This window comes from Scyliorhinus canicula, chromosome 3 (genome assembly GCF_902713615.1).
Source record: "Scyliorhinus canicula chromosome 3, sScyCan1.1, whole genome shotgun sequence".
In the NCBI taxonomy this organism is placed as follows: domain Eukaryota; kingdom Metazoa; phylum Chordata; class Chondrichthyes; order Carcharhiniformes; family Scyliorhinidae; genus Scyliorhinus; species Scyliorhinus canicula.
In genome coordinates, this window is record NC_052148.1 from 13,544,337 (window position 1) to 13,563,305 (window position 18,969).

Below are 18,969 nucleotides of genomic sequence, written 5' to 3' on the forward strand. Positions count from 1 at the left end.
TCATTGCTGTCACTGAGACGTGTTTGAGAGAGGGTCAGGATAGGCAGCACGGGGCAAGCACAATGGTGCAGTGGTTAGCACTGCTGCCTCACGGCACCGAGGACTCGGGTTCGATCCTAGCCCCGGGTCACTGTCCGTGTGGCGTTTGCACATTCTCCCCGTGTCTGTGGGTCTCACCCCCACAACCCAAAGATGCGCAGGGTAGGAGGATTGGCCACGCTAAACTTCTCCTTAATTGGAAAAAAAGAACTGGGTACTCTATGTTTCTGCAAAAAAGGATTGGTAGCTCAATATTCCAGGATACAGGATCTTCAGGCGAGACACTGAAGGAGGTAATAAAGGACGGGGTGTTACAATTTAATCAGGGAATCAATTACAGGAATGAGGAGGGACAACATCATGGAAGGCTCTTCAAATGAAGGGTGGAGTCATTCCCGAAAGTGCCAGCCTCCCGTACCAGCCTCCCCGAACAGGCGCCGGAATGTGGCGACTAGGGGCTTTTCACCGTAACTTCATTGAAGCCTACTCGTGACAATAAGTGATTTTCATTTCATTTCATTTTCATTTCAAGTGGCGGTCTTCGGGGTATCGGACCAGCCAGATCTATTCCTGGGGAGGAGGGCGGACACCCTTGCCTTTGTCTCCCTGATCGTCCGCCGTAGAATCCTGTTCGGCTGGCGGTCAGCAGCACCACCCAAAGCTGGCTGTCCGACCTCTCAGAATCTCTCCAAATTGAGAAAATCAAATTCGCCATCTGAGGGTCAGACGACGGCTTCCACAGAACGTGGGAGCCATTCACCCAATTGTTCCGGGACCTGTTTGTGGCCAACGAACAAGCAGAAAAATAGCCAGGTAGCCAAGAATCAGGGGGAAAGTAGCCAAAGCATGAGAGGGAGAGATAGACCGGGAGGGGGGTTCGGGGCAGCTAAACCTAAGAGGAAAGAAAGGTGAACCGCGGGGGGGGGGGGGGGGGGGAGAAGAGGGAAGAGACAGGGAACAATGGAGGAGAACCAGGGAGGTGGGGGGGGAGATGATAGCCGGAAGGAGGGCACGGGAAACGATAACAAACTTGGCATCTACAGGAACAGAGAGCAAGGAGAATCCAGGCGAAAGACGGGATGAACGGCTGAAGCGGAGGTGAGCGCGACACCACAATGGCAGCAAAATCCGTCCGGGAGAAGCAAGTGACAACACCAACACCAGACCCATACCAGTATTGCCCTCTGTAATTATTTCTCTGGCAACCAAATGTATATTTACCTCCCCAGTCTCCACCCCCCACCCCCACAAACAGATGCCTACTTATGCGTTGTAAATCATTTTGCCAATTGCACAGAGTTGCTGCTATTGAGCTGGTGCATAATACCTTACCAGTTACTTCATTTTGTTTTTTATTTCTTTTTTATTATTACTTTTTTTTTGGTATGTTTGTGTGCCCTTCACTTCTATATATATATATATATATATATATATATCTTATTCTGTGTACATAACAGTAAATATACTTTGTTCAAAAACCCAATATTTATAAAAGAAATAATAATCTTTATTGTCACAAGTAGGCTTACATTAACACTGCAATGAAGTTACTGTGAAAATCCTCTCGTCGCCACATTCCGGTGCCTGTTCGGGTACACAGGAAGAATTCAGAATGTCCAATTCACCGAACAAGCATGTCTTTCGGGATGGAGGTTGGGTTCTAAATTAATACTGTGTCGGTGTTCACTCATGAGATGGGCAGTGTGGGTATAGAAATCAGGGAGAAGGACTGCAATAAAATTGAAGAGATTAGCATGGACAGAGCGGAAATTGTGAGTGGTCTGACAGGCTTAAAAGCAGACAAAACTCCAGGGCCAGATGAAATGTATCCCAGGCTGCTGAGTGAAGCAAGGGAGGAAATGCACTTGGGCAGAACAAACAAGGCAAGGGAATACGTGATAAATGGCAAGACCCTGGGAAGCACCGAGGATCAGAGGGACCTTGGTACGCATGTATACCGGTCCCTTAAGGTAGCAGAGCAGGTCGATACAGTGACTAAGAAGGCATATGGTATACTTGCCTTTATTAGCCGAGGCATAAAGTTTAAGAGCAGGGAGGTTATGCTGAAACTGTATAAAACATTGGTTAGGCCGCAGCTAGAGTATTGTGTGCGGTTCTGGAATCCACATTATAGGAGGGATAGTGCTGGAAAGGATCCAGCCTGGGCTGGAGAGTTTTAGTTATGAAGACAGACTGGATAGCCTTGGATTGTTTTCCTTGGAGCAGAGGAGACTGAGTGGGGACATGATTGAGATGTATAAAATTATGAGGGGCATAGATGAGAGAGGACAGGAAGAGACTTTTCTCCTTGGTGGAGGTATCAATGACCAGGGGGCAGTGATATAAGGTAAGGGGCAGAAGGTTTAGAGGGGATGTGAGGGAAAAATCTTTAATCTAGAGCGTGGTGGGATTGTGGAGCTCACTGCCTGAAAGGGTGGTGGAGGCAGACACCCTCATAACATTTAAAAAGTACTTAGGTGATCCCAAGGCATACAAGGCTACAGACCAAGTGCTGGGAAATGGGATTAGAATAGTTGGGTGGTTGTTTCTGACCAGCGCAGACTCGATGGACTGAAGGGCCTTTGCTATGTGACTCAATGACTCCTGAAAGGACAGACTATGGCATTCGTTTCATGTTTCATCTGAAAGTCGGCACCTCTCAGTACAGCACTGGACTGTCGGTCTGCATTATGACTCAAGTCTCTAGACTTAAACTGACAACCTCCTGATTTAAAAGCAAGGGGGCTACCAACTGAGTCACAGCTGACACATTCTAGATCTGAAAGAATTTTTTTTTAAGTGCAGAAAGTTTTATTTTTACATGACAAGCTTTCACACTGACATCAGTTCACAGCCCTCTGAGCTTCTCAGTAAAGCTTTCGTAGCCCAAGAGCAGGAAATTAGTGACTTGGCAGGACCTCTGACAATGATACTTGTCTTCACTGATTTCCCACATATATCCCTCACAAATACGCATAAGATGAACGGCCAGACAATCGGTTTCTGATGACTTTGGGTTGAGGGAGAAATTTTTGCCAGGGTTCCCCCTGCTCACCTCTGAATACTGACATGGAATTTTCCCTGTCTATCAGTTTAAAATCTTACCCAATACATGACACTTCTGCCAGTGTGGCACCCTCAGTGCAGTCCCTTCGGCAATGTAGTACAACACGCCCTGTCAGTGCTGCCTATGCAACAGTACAGCACTCCGTCACTACTCCCCCTTGGAGAATGCAGCACTCTCTCACTTCCCCCCCCCCCCCCCCCCCCCCACCTTTTTGACAATGTAGTGCATCTCTTCCACCAGTACAGTTGTTTCAACATCTCCCTCAGTACAGAGGACCATTGGAACATAGGACTTCGGAGGATAAGGCTATTCGAGCCTGCTTCACCATTCAATAAGATTATGGCTGATCTGATTTCCTGTCTCTACTTTCCTGTCTGCCCCTGTTATGATCCCAGTTGATGTTACAACAGATTGGGAAGATCCCAGAATGGAACCCTTGGACAAAAGACCATGGGCGAGATTCTCCGCAAAGAGAATCGTAAAGGCTGCCGTGGGACAGGCCATGACCCAAGGCAGCCTTCACGGCCACTTCCGGGGCCGATTCTCCCCCCCCCCCCCCCCCCCCCCCCCCGGGCAGGGCTAGGAGCGCGGCCCCGTGCATCACGGCGGCGCGGCCTTGACAACGGTCATCAAGGCCGCACGTCAAGCGTCACGGCGGCTGACGCGGCCGATGACGTCAGCCGCGCATGCGCAAGTTGGACAACGCCAACCCGCGCATGCGCAGTTGGCGTCTTTCTCCTCAGCCGCCCGGCAAGACATGGCGGCTTGATCTTGCCGGGCGTTGGCGGGGAAAGAGTGCGTCTGTTTTGGACGTTGGCCCGATGATCGGTGGGCACCGATCGCGGGCCTGTCCCCTCCCGAGCACAGTCGTGGTGCTCCCGTACCAATTGAGCCTCTAGATGCCCCAAACGGGCATCTGGCGCCCGTTTCACGACGACAGCGAGCAGGTGTGTTTGCTGCCGTGGTGAAACGGGCGTGAAGGCCCGGCCGTTCGGCCCAAGAGAATCGCTGCTCGCCGTTTTTCGTGGCGTGGGTCGGGCGTGGGGGAGAGAATAGCGGGAGGGCCTCCCGCTATTCTCCCACCCGGCGTGGGGGGCGGAGAATCGCGCCCCATAACTTTTTTTTTCATTCAATATAACATGGAGAAGTGTCAAAAGACCGTTAATTAGTTTTAACAATAGGAGAAAAACATTTATTAAACATGAAAAACTGAACGAAGATACAAAACACCTTTAATAATCAGTTTAACATTTACACACAGATTTTAGGATTAACACAGATCACAATGAAAATCTTGATCTGCAACTGTCTCGCTTACACAAAGTCCCTTTTTAAAAAAAATATTTTAATTCCATTTTCACATTTTCTCCCAAATTTACACCCACCAGCAATAAACAATAATCAGCAACAGATATGTCAATCCCCATAATAATAACAACGATGCCATCCTCCCACAAACCCTCAAACATCAGCCTGCATGTTTACATAAACAAATGACAAAAAGGAATCAGGGATCACCCATAGTCATCCTTAATATACACAGCCCTCCTCCCCCAGCCCTCCCACCCATCCCCCCTCCAACTAATGTTCGATGTTATCCAGTTCTTGAAAGTGTACAATGAATAATGCCCATGAATTGTAGAACCCCTCCGTCCTTCCCCTCAGTTCAAACTTAACCTTCTCAAGGGTCAAGTATTCCAACAGGTCCCCCCGCCACGCCAGGGCGGAGAGGCTGTTCTCCATCCCAACAGGATCCGCCTTCAGGCGATCAACAAGGCGAAGGCTACGATATCTGCCTCCGCACCCGTTTCCAACACTGGCTGGTCTGACAGCCCGACTATGGCCTCCCGGGGGCCCAGGTCCAGTTTCACGTGCACCACCTTGGAAATTACCCTAAAAACCTCCTTCCAGTAATCCTCTAGCTTTGGATAGGACCAAAACATATGAACGTGATTACGCCCCCCCCCTCCCCCGCAACGCTCACACACATCTTCTGCTCCTTCAAAGAATCAGCTCATCCTCGCCCTTGTGAGGTGTGCTCTGTATACCACCTTCAGCTGTATCAGCCCCAACCTCACGTACGAGGTGGAGGCGTTCACTCTCCACCTCACCAGAGCCCCTCCTCTATAACCTCTCCCAACTCTTCCACCCACTTTGCTTTGACCCCTTCCAGTGGTGTCTTATCCTCTTCCAAAATAGCCCGGTAAACCACTGACACTACCCTCTTCTCCAGTCCCCCTGTCGTCAGCACCTCTTCCAGCAATGTGGAAGCCGGCTCCACCGGGAAGCTCTGTATCTCCTTTCTGGCAAAATCTCGAACCTGCATGTATCTAAACACTTCCCCCCGCTCCAGCCCATACTTCGCTTCCAGCTCCTTCAATCCTGCAAACCGACCCCTAAGAAACAAATCTTTTAGGGTCTTAATCCCCTTCTCCTCCCATTTCCAAAAATTTCCATCCCACCTCCCTGGCTCAAATCTGTGGTTCCCCCGATTCGGCATTTCCCTTGACCCTGCCCCCAACCCAAAGTGTTGGCGAAACTGTCTCCAAATTCTCAATGAAGCTATTATTACCGTACTCCCTGAGTATTTCCCCGGAGCTATCGGGAGTGGCGCTGTTGCTAGTGCTTTCAGTCCTGACCCCCTGCACAAATTCTCCTCCATTCTGACCCACTGGGAATCAACACCTTTGACCCAGCTCCGCACCTTCTCCACATTCGCCACCCAGTAGTAGTACATCAGGTTCGGAAGACCCAAACCCCCTCTGTAGGAGCACCTTTCTACACAAAGTCCCTTTTAAGCATACAAGATGAATGTGAGCAAACGCACTCACTCTCGACTCTGAACCCAAAGTGAATGTTTTGTGGATGACTCCGCAGAAATCCCCCCTGATGATTGCCATACTGAGAGTTTCCAAACTCCACTCCCAAACAGACACTTGAAAATTGTCTCTCTCATAATTATACTTTCTCCTCGCGGTTTGCATTACAAATTGTAGACCAGGTTCTCAAAATGACAGGTTTAAGCAAAGCTTCTGCGTCACTTTTAAAAGTAAATCCTGTCCAGGATTTTCCACAACTCCCTTTAGGTTTTCTTTTGCCCTAACTGATTTTATACAAACCCTGAGTTTCAGCCAGCGATTTCCATAGTTATTTCAACTCACATTCCACAGGCTATAGTAAAATCTCACAAACTTGAAAATCACTTCAAATATCTTTATGGCTTCTCATCCTTCTTCCAAGCACAGTCTATCTTTTTACTGCACCGTCTATCTTTTTACTGCACAGTTCCCTGTTCTAGTACATTTAACCTCAGATGTCTTGGAAACCTCTCTTCATTTCTCTACTTTCCTTAACTAGCTGCTCTTCATGCCTCTGCCATTGTTTTCTAAACCATTATTGCATGGTATGGCTTTTCTTCCAGCAAAGCTCAAAGAGATGTTCCTGCTCAGGCCTTCTAAATCAACTGCTTTCAGCAGACCTGTGAGAGCAGGGGCAGCACGGTAGCATGGTGGTTAGCATAAATGCTTCACAGCTCCAGGGTCCCAGGTTCGGTTCCCGGCTGGGTCACTGTCTGTGCGGAGTCTGCACGTCCTCCCCGTATGTGCGTGGGTTTCCTCCGGGTGCTCCGGTTTCCTCCCACAGTCCAAAGATGTGCGGGTTAGGTGGATTGGCGAAGCTAAATTGCCCGTAGTGTCTTAAAAAGTAAGGTTGGGGGGGGAGGGTTGTTGGGTTACGGGTATAGGGTGGATACGTGGGTTTGAGTAGGGTGATCATTGCTCGGCACAACATCGAGGGCCGAAGGGCCTGTTCTGTGCTGTACTGTTCTATCTACTCTATGAAAGCTGCCTTCTCTCACTACCTATCGTCAATGGTTCACAAATTCAGCTAAACCTAATACTTTAAAGCTTCTCTACCTTACAAGCTCCTCCATGATAGTCCTCAACACCTAGGCCCCTCAAGGCTGTGTACTTAGACCTCTACAATATTCTCTATACACACCACGGGCGGGATTCTCCAATCCCGCGGCAGAGTATCCACGCCGCTGTAAACACAGTCGCATTTTATGACGGCGTAAACGGACCGCACCAGGTGCTAATTCTGGCCTCCACTGGGGGCCAGCACAGCGCTGGAGCGGTGCGCACCGCTCCAGCTGCTGATCCCGGCACGAACTGTGCGCTGCGGGATCCGCGCATGCTTAGTTGTGTCGGCACCCATAAGGACATGCGCAGTGGCCTCCTTCAACACGCTGGCCCTAGCGCAACATGGCACAGGAGTACAGGGGCCAGCGTGTAGGAAAGGAGGCCCCCAGCCACAGAGGCAGGCCCGCCGATTGGTGCACCGCGATCGCGGGCCAGGCTACATCGGAGGCCTTCCCCCGAGGTTGGACCCCCCCCCCCCCCCCCCCCCCCCAGGACGCTTCCACGCCGAGGTCCCACCGGCCCAGAGCAGGCTGGAACGACGCCGGCGGAACTCGGCTCTTTTCTTACGGCCTTTCGGCCCATCCGGGCTGGAGAGTCGGCCGGCGGCCGCATAGAGCAGCCCGTGACCGGCGCTGCACCAACCACGCCGGCGCCAATGCCGCCGATTCTCCACTCTGCGGAGAATCACGTGCCGGCATCGGGGTGGCGTGGCATTCTATCTTCCATCGGGCAGGAGATATAAAAGTCTGAGAACACGCACTAACAGGTTCAAAAACAGCTTCTTCCCCGTTGTTATCACAGTCCTGAATTACCCTCTTATGGACTGAACTGATTTCTTCACACATCTTCTCTACTGAGCAGTACTGTACTCCATATGCTCACCCGATGCCTGTGCCTATGTATTTACATTGTGTATTTATGCATGTCCTACATCTACATGAATATGCCTTTTATTTATTCTTTGCACCAGAGCCCTCTATAAACACGACAGAAACACGGTTGGAAGTTACCCACACAAACACCTTTGTCCGGCACAAACCTAACTATAACTAAAACTATAGGTTTTACTTTCCCAACAGCATCCCCCATAACCCTGACTTACGTGCAAATCAAAAATGTCTCTAACTTTGCCTTGACTAAATTCAGTGACCCAGCTTACACTGCTTTCCAGGGAAGAGAATTGCACAGATTAATGGCTCTTTTTCAGTTATGGGGCGAAATTCTCCGACCCCCAGCAGGGTCGGAGAATCGCCTGGGGGCGCCTAAAATCCCGTCCCCGCCGTGGCAGAGATTCTCCGCCACTCGGGAAGTGGCGGGGGCAGGAATCTCGCCACTCCGATCGGAGAGGCCCCTGCGGCGATTCTCCGGCCCGGATGGGCCGAAGTCCCGCCGCTGGGAGGCCTCTCCCGCCGCCGAGGTTTAAACCACCTCTGGAACGGCGGGCTCAGCGGCGCGAGCAGGCCCCCGGGGTCCTGGGGGGGCAGGGGGCGGGGGGCGATCGGACCCCGGTGGGTGCCCCCACGGTGGCCTGGCCCGCGATCGGGGCCCCCCCCCTCAGAGTCCGGGCCAGTGCCCTGGGTGCACTATGTTCTTCCGCGACCGCCACGGCCTCCACCATGGCGGAGGTGGAAGAGAACCCAACATCGCGCATGCGCCGGCAGTGACGTCAGCGGCCAGCTGCCGCTGACGTCACTGCCGGCGCATGCGCCGACCGGCGAAAGCCTTTCGGCCAGCTCCGCTGCCGGGGGCGCCTGTTTTTTGCGCCAGTCTTCTGGTGCTAACCGCTCCAGCGCGGGGCTGGCCCCCAAAGGTGGGGAGAATTCCCCACCTTTGGGGAGGAGCGACCCCTGAGTGGTTGGCGCCACTCCCCTACTCCGGGACCTTCCGTCACGCCGGGTAGGGGAGAATGCCGCCCATGAATACTGATGAAGCTAGTGGTTCATCTTGCAAGTGCAGCCGGAGCCAGGTCGATGACTGGCTCTTCTGTATGGTGGGGGACACATAGGAGACTAGAAGAGCAATTATTAAAGGAGGGTGGATAGTTAAGCGACATCTGTGACTGCAGACATGAAATCAGGGTGGAATGCTGCCTCCATGGTGCCAGGGTCAAGGATCTCACAAAATGGCTGCCGAGCATTCTGAGAGGGTACCAACAATAAAGGCAGAAAGAGGGATGTGGTCCTGCAGTCACATTTGTACCTAAACAGAGCCGAGACTAACTTCCTTGCAGATTGATTTGCTAGTGCCAATTGGAGGGGAGTGGGAACCAGGAGGCAAAACTAGCGAGGAATACCAAGGTGAATGTTGGGAGTACAGATAGCACTAGAGCAGATGCAGGTAAGGGGGAAAGTAATAAAGTATAAATTAGGGTTATGTGAATGCACGAGTGTGGTAAATAGAATTGGTGAGTTGCAGAAGCAGATAGCCATGTGGAAATGTGATGCTGTGGCAATGACAGACCTGGCTAAAAGGCAGGATTGGGTATTAAACATTCCTGCATATAAAGCATTCGCAGAAGGTAAGAAAGAAAGGAAAGGAGGTGGGCGGCAGTATTGATCAAGGAAAACATTATAATGCTGGAGAAAAAAGATGTCCTAGAGGAGTCAAGGACAGCATCTATTTGGCTACAGTACAAGAACAAATAAAGTACAATTACACAGATCTGTGCGCTTTCTTGGCCATTAACCTGGCAGTGGAACAAATTTGCCATGACATTAGAGAGAAGTGCTTGAATTATAGGGTAGTTATAACAGGCGAGTTTAATTATCTGAATGGAGAAGAGGATTACAGCACTGTAAATGGCAGAGAGGGGCAACAGTTCCTCGAGTGTGTTCAGGAAAATTTTCTAAAGTAATATGTTCCCACGCCAAAGAGAAATGAGGCATTGATGGACCTGGTTCTTGGAAATGAGGCAGGCCAGGTGGATCAAATGTCAGCAGTACATTTCGGATACAGTGATCATTGTGTACAAGGTTCAGGTTGGCTACAGAAAAGGTCAAGGAGAAATCCAGAATAAAAATAATTAACAAATGGCATAAGGCTCGATTTGGCCCAAATAAACTGGAATCAAAGATTTGCAGGCAAAACTGTATCTAAAGAATGGACTGCCTTCAAAGAGTTAGATTCGGTCAAGGTTTCTTCCCATGAGAGGGAACACAGAGTGTGCTAAACTTGTAGAGATGCCTTTATTGGTTGAGATACCAAACCAAGACCCCATTTATCCCATTGGTTCGAAGTAAAAGATGCCTTGGTACTATTCCTCCATCGTCCTAATCAATATTTATTCCTCAATCAACAGCTAGCTATTTATCCTGTGTGTAAATTGGCTGCCCCGTTTGAAACGAAAATCGCTTATTGTCACAAGTAGGCTTCAAATGAAGTTACTGTGAAAAGCCCCTAGTCGCCACATTCCGGCACCTGTTCGGGAGGGTGTTACGGGAATTGAACCCGCGCTGCTGGCCTACCTTGGTCTGCTTTAAAAGGCAGCTAGTTAGCCCTGTGCTAAACCAGCCCCAGTAAGGTTTCTCACTTTACTTCAGTGACTACGGTTCAGAAAAACCTAATCGGCCGTATATCAGGTGAGGACAGAGCTGTACTTGGCCCTTCACGATTCAGCAGCCATTTAGGTACAAGAGGCCTGGTAATTTCTGCAGTTCCACCTCCCCAGTAATGACCAGCATTTCCGAGAGAGAGAGAGAGAGGTCAATAGATAGGGACACTTTTTTTTCCCTCAAAGAAGAAGGGCATGCAATACAGATTTTAAATGGTTGTACTCACTGGTAAGTGTGTGAACACGGCGAAAGTACTGCGTAGGAAAGCAATGAGGTCGACTAAGTAATCGCTGGCGTGGCCGTTGTGCTCTGCTCGCATCCAGTCATAGTCTGCCAGCTGCAGAAACTGGTCGATCTTCTGATTCAGCTTTGTGTAGATCTCCTCCTCTGCAGCATGTCGACAGTCCTGCACAAATACAAATACCCCGCACATTCTTGTCAAGCACTGCAGGCTGGCAGCTTATATTTCAGATGGACACAGCAACCAAGTGACTGTGGGTGCCAAAACAGAAATCACAACCACAGAAATGTTTCCAGTAGCTCAGAGAATCTTATGACACAGAAAGTGGCCACTCGGCCCCTCAGGCCTGTGCTGGCTCTGAAAGAGCTCTCCGATTGGTTCCACTATCCCTCTTTTCTTCCCCACAGTCCTGCAAAGCTCTCCATTTTAAATATTTATTCGCTTTTGAAAGCTGCTGTTGAATCTGCTTCCACCACCCTCTCAGGCAGAGCAATCCAGATACCAAAAAAGCATTGACTGAAAAATAAATCTCATCTTCCCATCTCCCCCCTTCATGATTCTTTTGTCAAATCTGTGTTCTCTGGTTCCGAAGTTTCTGGCACTGGAAGAGTTCCCCCTTACTTCCTCCATTAAAAGCCTTCATAATTTTCTACACCACACTTAAACGTGTGTCCTTAACCTTTTCTGCTCTGAGGAGAACAAGACCAGCTTCCAACCTTTCTTTCTTCCAATTCAATATTTTAGGCATTCTTATGGGGAACGTATATTAGAGTTATTAATGAGAGTGAGCTGAAGCTAATTTGAGAGTGGGATTGGGGGTTTATATCAAAGGCGAACAGTTAGGGCTCCAGCGCATAATTCAAGTCGATGCCGCCGCATATTACCGAGGGAGTTGCTCTGTATTGGATGAGACTCATGTTCAGTGTTCCGGATGAGGTGGATTTTAGACGATGCAGTGGCATTGCTGGATAAAGATTAATATTCCAGAAGCAGGAATTGCTGTAAGGGTCGACTTTTGGTTTTGGATCCTGTGGATTTGGAGCCAACCAGACCAGGTCAGGATGACAGATTTCCTTCTCTAAAGGACATCAATGAACTTTGCTGGGTTTTTACAACAATGGATAATGGCTTCATGGTCATCACGACACTTTTAATTCCAGATTTTAAAATTCAATTAAAATTTCACCATGGTGGGATTCGAACCCTCATCCCCAAAGAATGACTCTGTGTCTCTGGATTGCTATCTCAGCGCCAATACCACTACGCCACTGCTCTCCCGAGGACAACCACATTATAATAACATGAGCATTACTGTCCTACCTTGAACGGCTAGTCAATATTGCTAGTAACTTGATGGTAACACATAAGAAATGTGAAAAGTTGGAGGAGCCAGGCACACATTACAAAGACATGCTGTTACCTTGAACGTGGCTGTACCATACAGCTTGGTGGCATGAATGGTCTCTGGAGGTACGTTGGTAATGTTCGTAATGAACTCTTCCAGAAACTTGCAGGATTGCTCCAGATGTGTTGTGTTGATGATAATCTGTACAAGCTGCAAAAAGATGGAAAAGAATGAGCTGCTAAATGGACAATGCACTCTTCAGGCTGACCATCAGAAATCCTTCTCTATATGTCGTGATAACATCTTCAGGAATCTAGAGAAGGTTCATCTGGGAAACAAAAGTAAAGGCCACAACACGGCATACAGCAGAGAAGCCCCAGCCGAGACTACCGATCATGCCAGACCCGATTCAGGAGCCCCAGCTGCTAGGTCACCGCCCCTCAGTGGGGGAGCAGGTATTTCAAGAACCCCATGGGGAGATAAATTGGGTCATCCCCCGTGGATCTCGTGAGGGTTATTACAGTAATCTATAAATGAAAGATAGAAAATCAAAGCACAGACAGCAGTGTCCTCAACTTGTCGCAAGTGGAGTCAAAAGAATTCCCGATGATGCGAGTTATTGCCATGCAAAGAACAAAGAACAAAGAAAAGTACAGCACAGGGACAGGCCCTTCAGTCCTCCAACCCTGTGCCGACCATGCTGCCCGTCTAAATTAAATCTTCTACACTTCCTGGGTCCGTATCCCTCTATTCCCATCCTATTCATGTATTTGTCAAGATGCCCCTTAAATGTCACTATCGTCCCTGCTTCCACCACCTCCTCCGACAGCGAGTTCCAGGCACCCACTACCCTCTGTGTAAAAATACTTGCCTCGCACATCTCCTCTAAACCTTGCCCCTCGCCCCTTAAACCTATGCCCCCTAGTAATTGACCCCTCTAACCTGGGAAAAAGCCTCTGACTATCCACTCTGTCTATGCCCCTCATAATTTTGTAGACCTCTATCAGGTCGCCCCTCAACCTCCGTCGTTCCAGTGAGAACAAACCGAGTTTATTCAACCGCTTCTCATAGCTAATGCCCTCCATACCAGGCAACATCCTGGTAAATCTCTTCTGCACCCTCTCTAAAGCCTCTACATCCTTCTGGTAGTGTGGCGACCAGAATTGAACACTATACTCTGTGTGGCCTAACTAAGGTTCTATACAGCTGCAACATGACTTGCCAATTCTTATACTCAATGCCCCGGCCAATGAAGGCAAGCATGCCGTATGCCTTCTTGACCACCTTCTCCACCTGTGTTGCCCCTTTCAGTGACCAGTGGGCCTGTACATCTAGGTCTCTCTGACTGTCAATACTCTTGAGGGTTCTACCATTCACTGTATATTCCCTACCTGTATTAGACCTTCCAAAATGCATTACCTCACATTTCTCCGGATTAAATTCCATCTGCCATCTCTCCGCCCAAGTCTCCAAACAATCTAAATCCTGCTGTATCCTCTGACAGTCCTCATCGCTATCCGCAATTCCACCAACCTTTGTGTCGTCTGCAAACTTATTAATCACTGCACTAAAGCGTAGTGGAAGCAGATTCAACAGTAACTTTCAAAGGAGAATGAGATAAATGCTTGAAAAGGAGAAAGTTTGCAGTTATGGGAAAACAGTATGGGGGATTGGGACTATTTGACAAGCTCATGGCCATCATGCACAGACATGCTGGGTTGAATGCTACGGTTCTGTGCAATATGATTCCTTGTGCAGATTCTTTGAGAGCAATCCACAACTAATCCCCGTGCCCTGCCCCCTCCTCACCCGCATGTACCGTCCTCTGATTTCCCTCAAAAAACTACCCATGCAGCAAAATATTAGACGGTCCATTATCCTAACCTCTCTCGTTACTTACCTCGTGACATTAAATTCATGACATTCATCATGAGAGTTTATCCAACTGGAGGAAATAGTCTTTCCCTATTCACGAACAAAACACTATCATTAAAAAAAAACTGATCTAAAATTTCTCTTGTGTGTTCTCTTGCCTTCTGTGTTCCAGAGAATTTGGGCCAGATTTTGGTGACCAAGGTGGAAATTAACCACCTTGGTGAAAAGTACCCTGATACACACGATTCTTGCTCTGGCAGGGGAAGAGTTTGGGAGGGCGATAGTGCAGGATGGAGTTAGACAACCCTGGCCATGGGGGTGGAGTAAGTGCTGAAGCAGACTGGGTAGTTTTTTTTATTTCTTTGGGGGATTTGGGTGTCACTGGCTGGGCCAGCAGTCACTGCTCATCCCTGACGACATTGAATAGTCAACCACATTGCTGTGGATCTGCGTCACATGCAGGTCAGACCAACACCATCTGAAGGACATGCGTGACATGATAACCGAGAATGGTTTCATGGTCATCATTAGACTGTTGATTCCAGGTTCTTTATTGAATTTGAATCTGGTTCCCCAGGGTCTCTGGATTACTAGTTCAGCGACAATACCACTACGCCACTGCCTCCCCTCGTGAGAAGATTTTAGGTCATCTCCTGCTGACCCCTTCCCACTCCATACACCTCCATGTTAGCTCAATGCCCATTCAAGCCTTTCCGTTACTCATTCATTGTGCAGTATGTACACAATCAATGAACCATATTACGGGCAGCATGGTACCACAGTGGTTAGCACTGCTGCTTCACGGTGCCAGGGTCCCAGGTTCGATTCCCGACTTGGGTCATTGTCTATGCAGAGTCTGCACGTCCTCCCCGTGTGTGCGTGGGCTTCCTCCGGGTGCTCCGGTTTCCTCCCACAGCCCAAAGATGTGCAGGTTAGGTGGATTGTCCATGTTAAATTGTCCTTTTTGTCCAAAAAGGTTAGGTGGGGTTACTGGGTTATGGGGATATGGTGGAGCTTAAGTGGGGTGCTCTTTTCAAGAGCCGGTGCAGACTCGATGGGCTGAATGGCCTCCTTCTGCACTGTAAATTCTATGTTATATGTTCATATAATAACAATGACACGCGTGAAGAGAAAAAATACCAATTCACAACTGTTCTTTTGAAAAATACTGTTCTTACAACCATATAAAAGTATTAATCAGAAAGACTATTAAAGCATCAATAACACAGGCTTCAAACACGAGACAACTCTTAATCTTGTTCAAATAAACATTGACAAAGCACATCACAGAAAGAACAACTCCCTCTTCAGTTCTGCAGAAGAGTTCACAGACTCGAAACATCAACTCTATTTCTCTCTCCACAGATGCGACCAGATCTGCTGAGTTTATTGAGCATTTTCTGTATTATAACCACTTAGAGATGTCAATTGAGCAAAGTCAACAATTCACTTCCGTTGTCCAAACAGAATCCTCTGTTGGACTAATGTTTTGATTGCACTGGGCTCACAGACACAGATGCATGATGAATTGGTGTGGACAGTATAACGGGACATGGGAGGGTGGTTAGAGGGCATGAGTTGGCACAAAGGGGTAAAAAACCTTTGAACTTGCCTTTCAGAAGGTTCCAGAACCCAGATTATGGTCCATGACCCCCCAGAGACCATGAGTCACGGGACATGGCGAAACTGGCTCTCTCTGACTGTCAATACTCTTGAGGGTTCTACCATTCACTGTATATTCCCTACCTGTATTAGACCTTCCAAAATGCATTACCTCACATTTGTCTGGATTAATCTCCATCTGCCATCTCTCCGCCCAAGTCTCCAAACAATCTAAATCCTGCTGTATCCTCTGACAGCCCTCACCGCTATCCGCAATTCCACCAACCTTTGTGTCGTCCGCAAACTTACTAATCAAACCAGTTACATTTTTCTCCAAATCATTTATGTATACTACGAAAGCAAAGGTCCCAGCATTGATCCCTGCGGAACACCACTAGTCACAGCCCTCCAATTAGAAAAACACCCTTCCATTGCTACTCTCTGCCTTTTTTTTATAAAATAAACTTAGAGTACCCAATTTTTTTCAATTAAGGGGCAATTTAGCGTGGCCAACCCACCGACTCTGCACATCTTTGGGTTGTGGGACTGAAAACCACGCAAACACAGGAGAATGTGCCAACTCTACACAGACAGTGACCCAGAGCCGATCGAACCTGGGACCTCAGCGCTGTGAGGCAACAGGGCTAGCCACTGCGCCACCGTGCTGCCCCTCTATGACCTAGCCAGTTCTGTATCTATCTTGCCAGCTCACCTCTGATCCCACGTGACTTCACCTTTTGTACCAGTCTGCCATGAGGAACCTTGTCAAAGGCCTTACTGAAGTCCATATAGACAACATCCACTGCCCTACCTGCATCAATCATCTTTGTGACCTCCTCGAAAAACTCTATCATATTTGTTTAGTAGTTTGCAGACAGACGATACACTGTAACAGTTACTGTTCTTGGCCTCACACTCTCACTCTCTGAAGTCGCCCATCAATCTATCAATTGCACTTGCCTCTTGCTCATCTACTTGCTGCACCATGGCAACGTCATTTGTTCGAAGTTGGTCCACTTCCACGTATATCACAACCAGCTCTACTTGACCACTGTCTACTCTTCATCCCTTTTCTGACTTCACTGTCAAACTGCTCATCAGAGATTCTGTTCTTGGATAAGTTGCAACTGTCCCCCTTTAAACACTGGAAAAGGCCAAAGCCATTCTTTTCATGACCAACTATAGATTCTATCACTCTACCTACGCACCAACTCCACAAGGAGGCTCACAAAGAACCTCATCTTCAATGATGGGGGAGTCCAGCACAAGACAAAATGCAAAGGACAAAGCTGAAGCATTTGCAACAATCTACAGCCAGAGGTGCCAAGTGAATGAGCCACCTCGGCCCCCTTCGGAGGTCCCCAGCATCACACATGCCAGTCTTCAGCCTATTCGATTCACTCTATGTGATATCACGAGACATTTGAAGGCACAAGATGCAGCTCTGACAATATTCTGGCAATAGGACTGATGATATGTGCTCCAGAACTTGCCGCGCCCCGAGCTAAGTTGTTCCAGTGCAGCGAAAACACTCGCACCTAGCTGGCAATGAGGAAAATTGCCCAGCTTAGTCCTTCACACAAAAAGGACAAATCCAACCTGGCTAATTTCCGCCCCATCAGTCGACTGTCGATCATCAGTAAATGATGGAAAGGCTCATCAGCAGTGCTATTAGGTGGCATTTGCTTTGCAACACCTTGCTTATTGACCTCATTACAGCCTTGGTTCAAACATGGCCATAAGAGCTGAACTCCAGAAGGGAGGCGAGAGTGGCTGCCCTTGACATCATTTGACCAAGTGTGAGTGGCATTAAAACGCCCCAGCAAAATGGGAGTCAATGGGAATCAGGGAGAAAGCTCTCCCTGAGTGGGAGTTATCCCAGCACAAAGGAAGATGTTTGTGGTTGCTGGAGGTTGATCATCTCATTTCCAGGAAATCACTGCAGGAGTTCTTCGGGATAGTGTCCTAAGCCAAACTATCTTTAGCTGCTTCATCAATTAAAAAAAAAAAAATTTAGAGTACTCAATTCATTTTTTCCAATTAAGGGGCAATTTAGCGTGTTCATTCCACCTACCTTGCACATCTTTGGGTTGTGGGGGCGAAACCCACGCAAACACGGGGAGAATGTGCAGACTCCACACGGACAGTGACCCAGGGCCGGGATCAAACCTGGGACCTCGGCGCTGTGAGACTGCAGTGGGACCTCGGCGCTGTGAGACTGCAGTGCGACCACTGCGCCACCGTGCTGCCCTTGCTGCTTCATCAATGACCTTCCTTCTACCATAAGATCAGAAGTGGGATGTTCAGGCTTGGGCTGAGAAGTGGGAAGTCACATTACTGCCACACAAGTGCCAGGCAATGACCAACCCCAACAAGAGAAAATCTAACCATCGCTCCTTGACATTCAATAATCTAATACCATCGCTGAATTCGTCCCCTTCACCATCCTTGGGGGAGGGTGGTATCATTGACCAGAAATTGAACCTGACTAGCAATATATATATAATGTGGCTACAAACAGCACATCAAAAGCTAGGAATCCTGTGGTGAATAACTCACCTCCTGACTTCCCAAAGCCTGTCTACCATTTACAAGGCACAAGTCAGCAGTGTGATGGAATACTCTCCATTTGCCTGGAGTCAAACAACACTCAGAAGTTCAACACCATACAGGTCGGAGCAGCCCACTGTATTCGCACCCCATCCACAAACACTCCCTCCACCACCGATACACAATGGCAACAGCGTGCACCATCTGCTAGATCCACTGCAGGAACTCACCAATGCTCGTTAAACAGCATCTTCCAAACCCATGACCACTACAATCTCAGAAGGACAAGGGCAGCAGATACCTGGGAACACCACCACCTGGAAGTTCCCCTCCAAGCCACTCACCATCCTGACTTGGAAACATATTGTTTATTCCTTCACTGTCAGTGGAAATTCTTCAAACTCCCTCCCTAATGGCACTGCATTGTAACGGTTCAAGAAGGCAGCTCACAACCACCTTTTCAAGGGCAATCAGGGAGGGGAATGAATGCTAGCCTGACCAGCAATGCCCATCTCCCAGAAATGAATAAAAACTCAGGTTGAAGCATGGTCTTTACAACCTTGGTGTATACCTGACTTTGTGCAGTGCTTCACCCCAATCTCTCCATTGTAAAGGCCATTTAAGTCACCTTCCAACCCTTCCCCAAAACCACTATCTACGCCATGGTCGCCTGCAGCCTTGATTATTTACCTACTATCCCGGCCAGTCTTTCAAACTACAGCTCTTAAAACTACAGTTCACCCAAACTTCCACTGCCTGTATCCTCTCTTCCACCATTC

At 48.5% G+C, this 18,969-nt stretch overlaps 1 protein-coding gene across 6 annotated transcripts in view; it reads right to left on the reverse strand.

Moving 5' to 3' along the window:
* Nucleotides 1–18,969, reverse strand: part of exoc6b (exocyst complex component 6B) — a 658,566-nt gene that overhangs the window by 156,423 nt on the left and 483,174 nt on the right. For all 6 annotated transcript variants that reach the window (XM_038793136.1, XM_038793134.1, XM_038793132.1 and 3 more), the window contains 2 exons: nt 12,239–12,373; nt 10,804–10,983 (listed from right to left, as the gene is read on the reverse strand). In XM_038793136.1, coding sequence (XP_038649064.1) covers nt 10,804–10,983; nt 12,239–12,373 — 315 coding nt within the window. The remainder of the gene's footprint in view (nt 1–10,803; nt 10,984–12,238; nt 12,374–18,969) is intronic.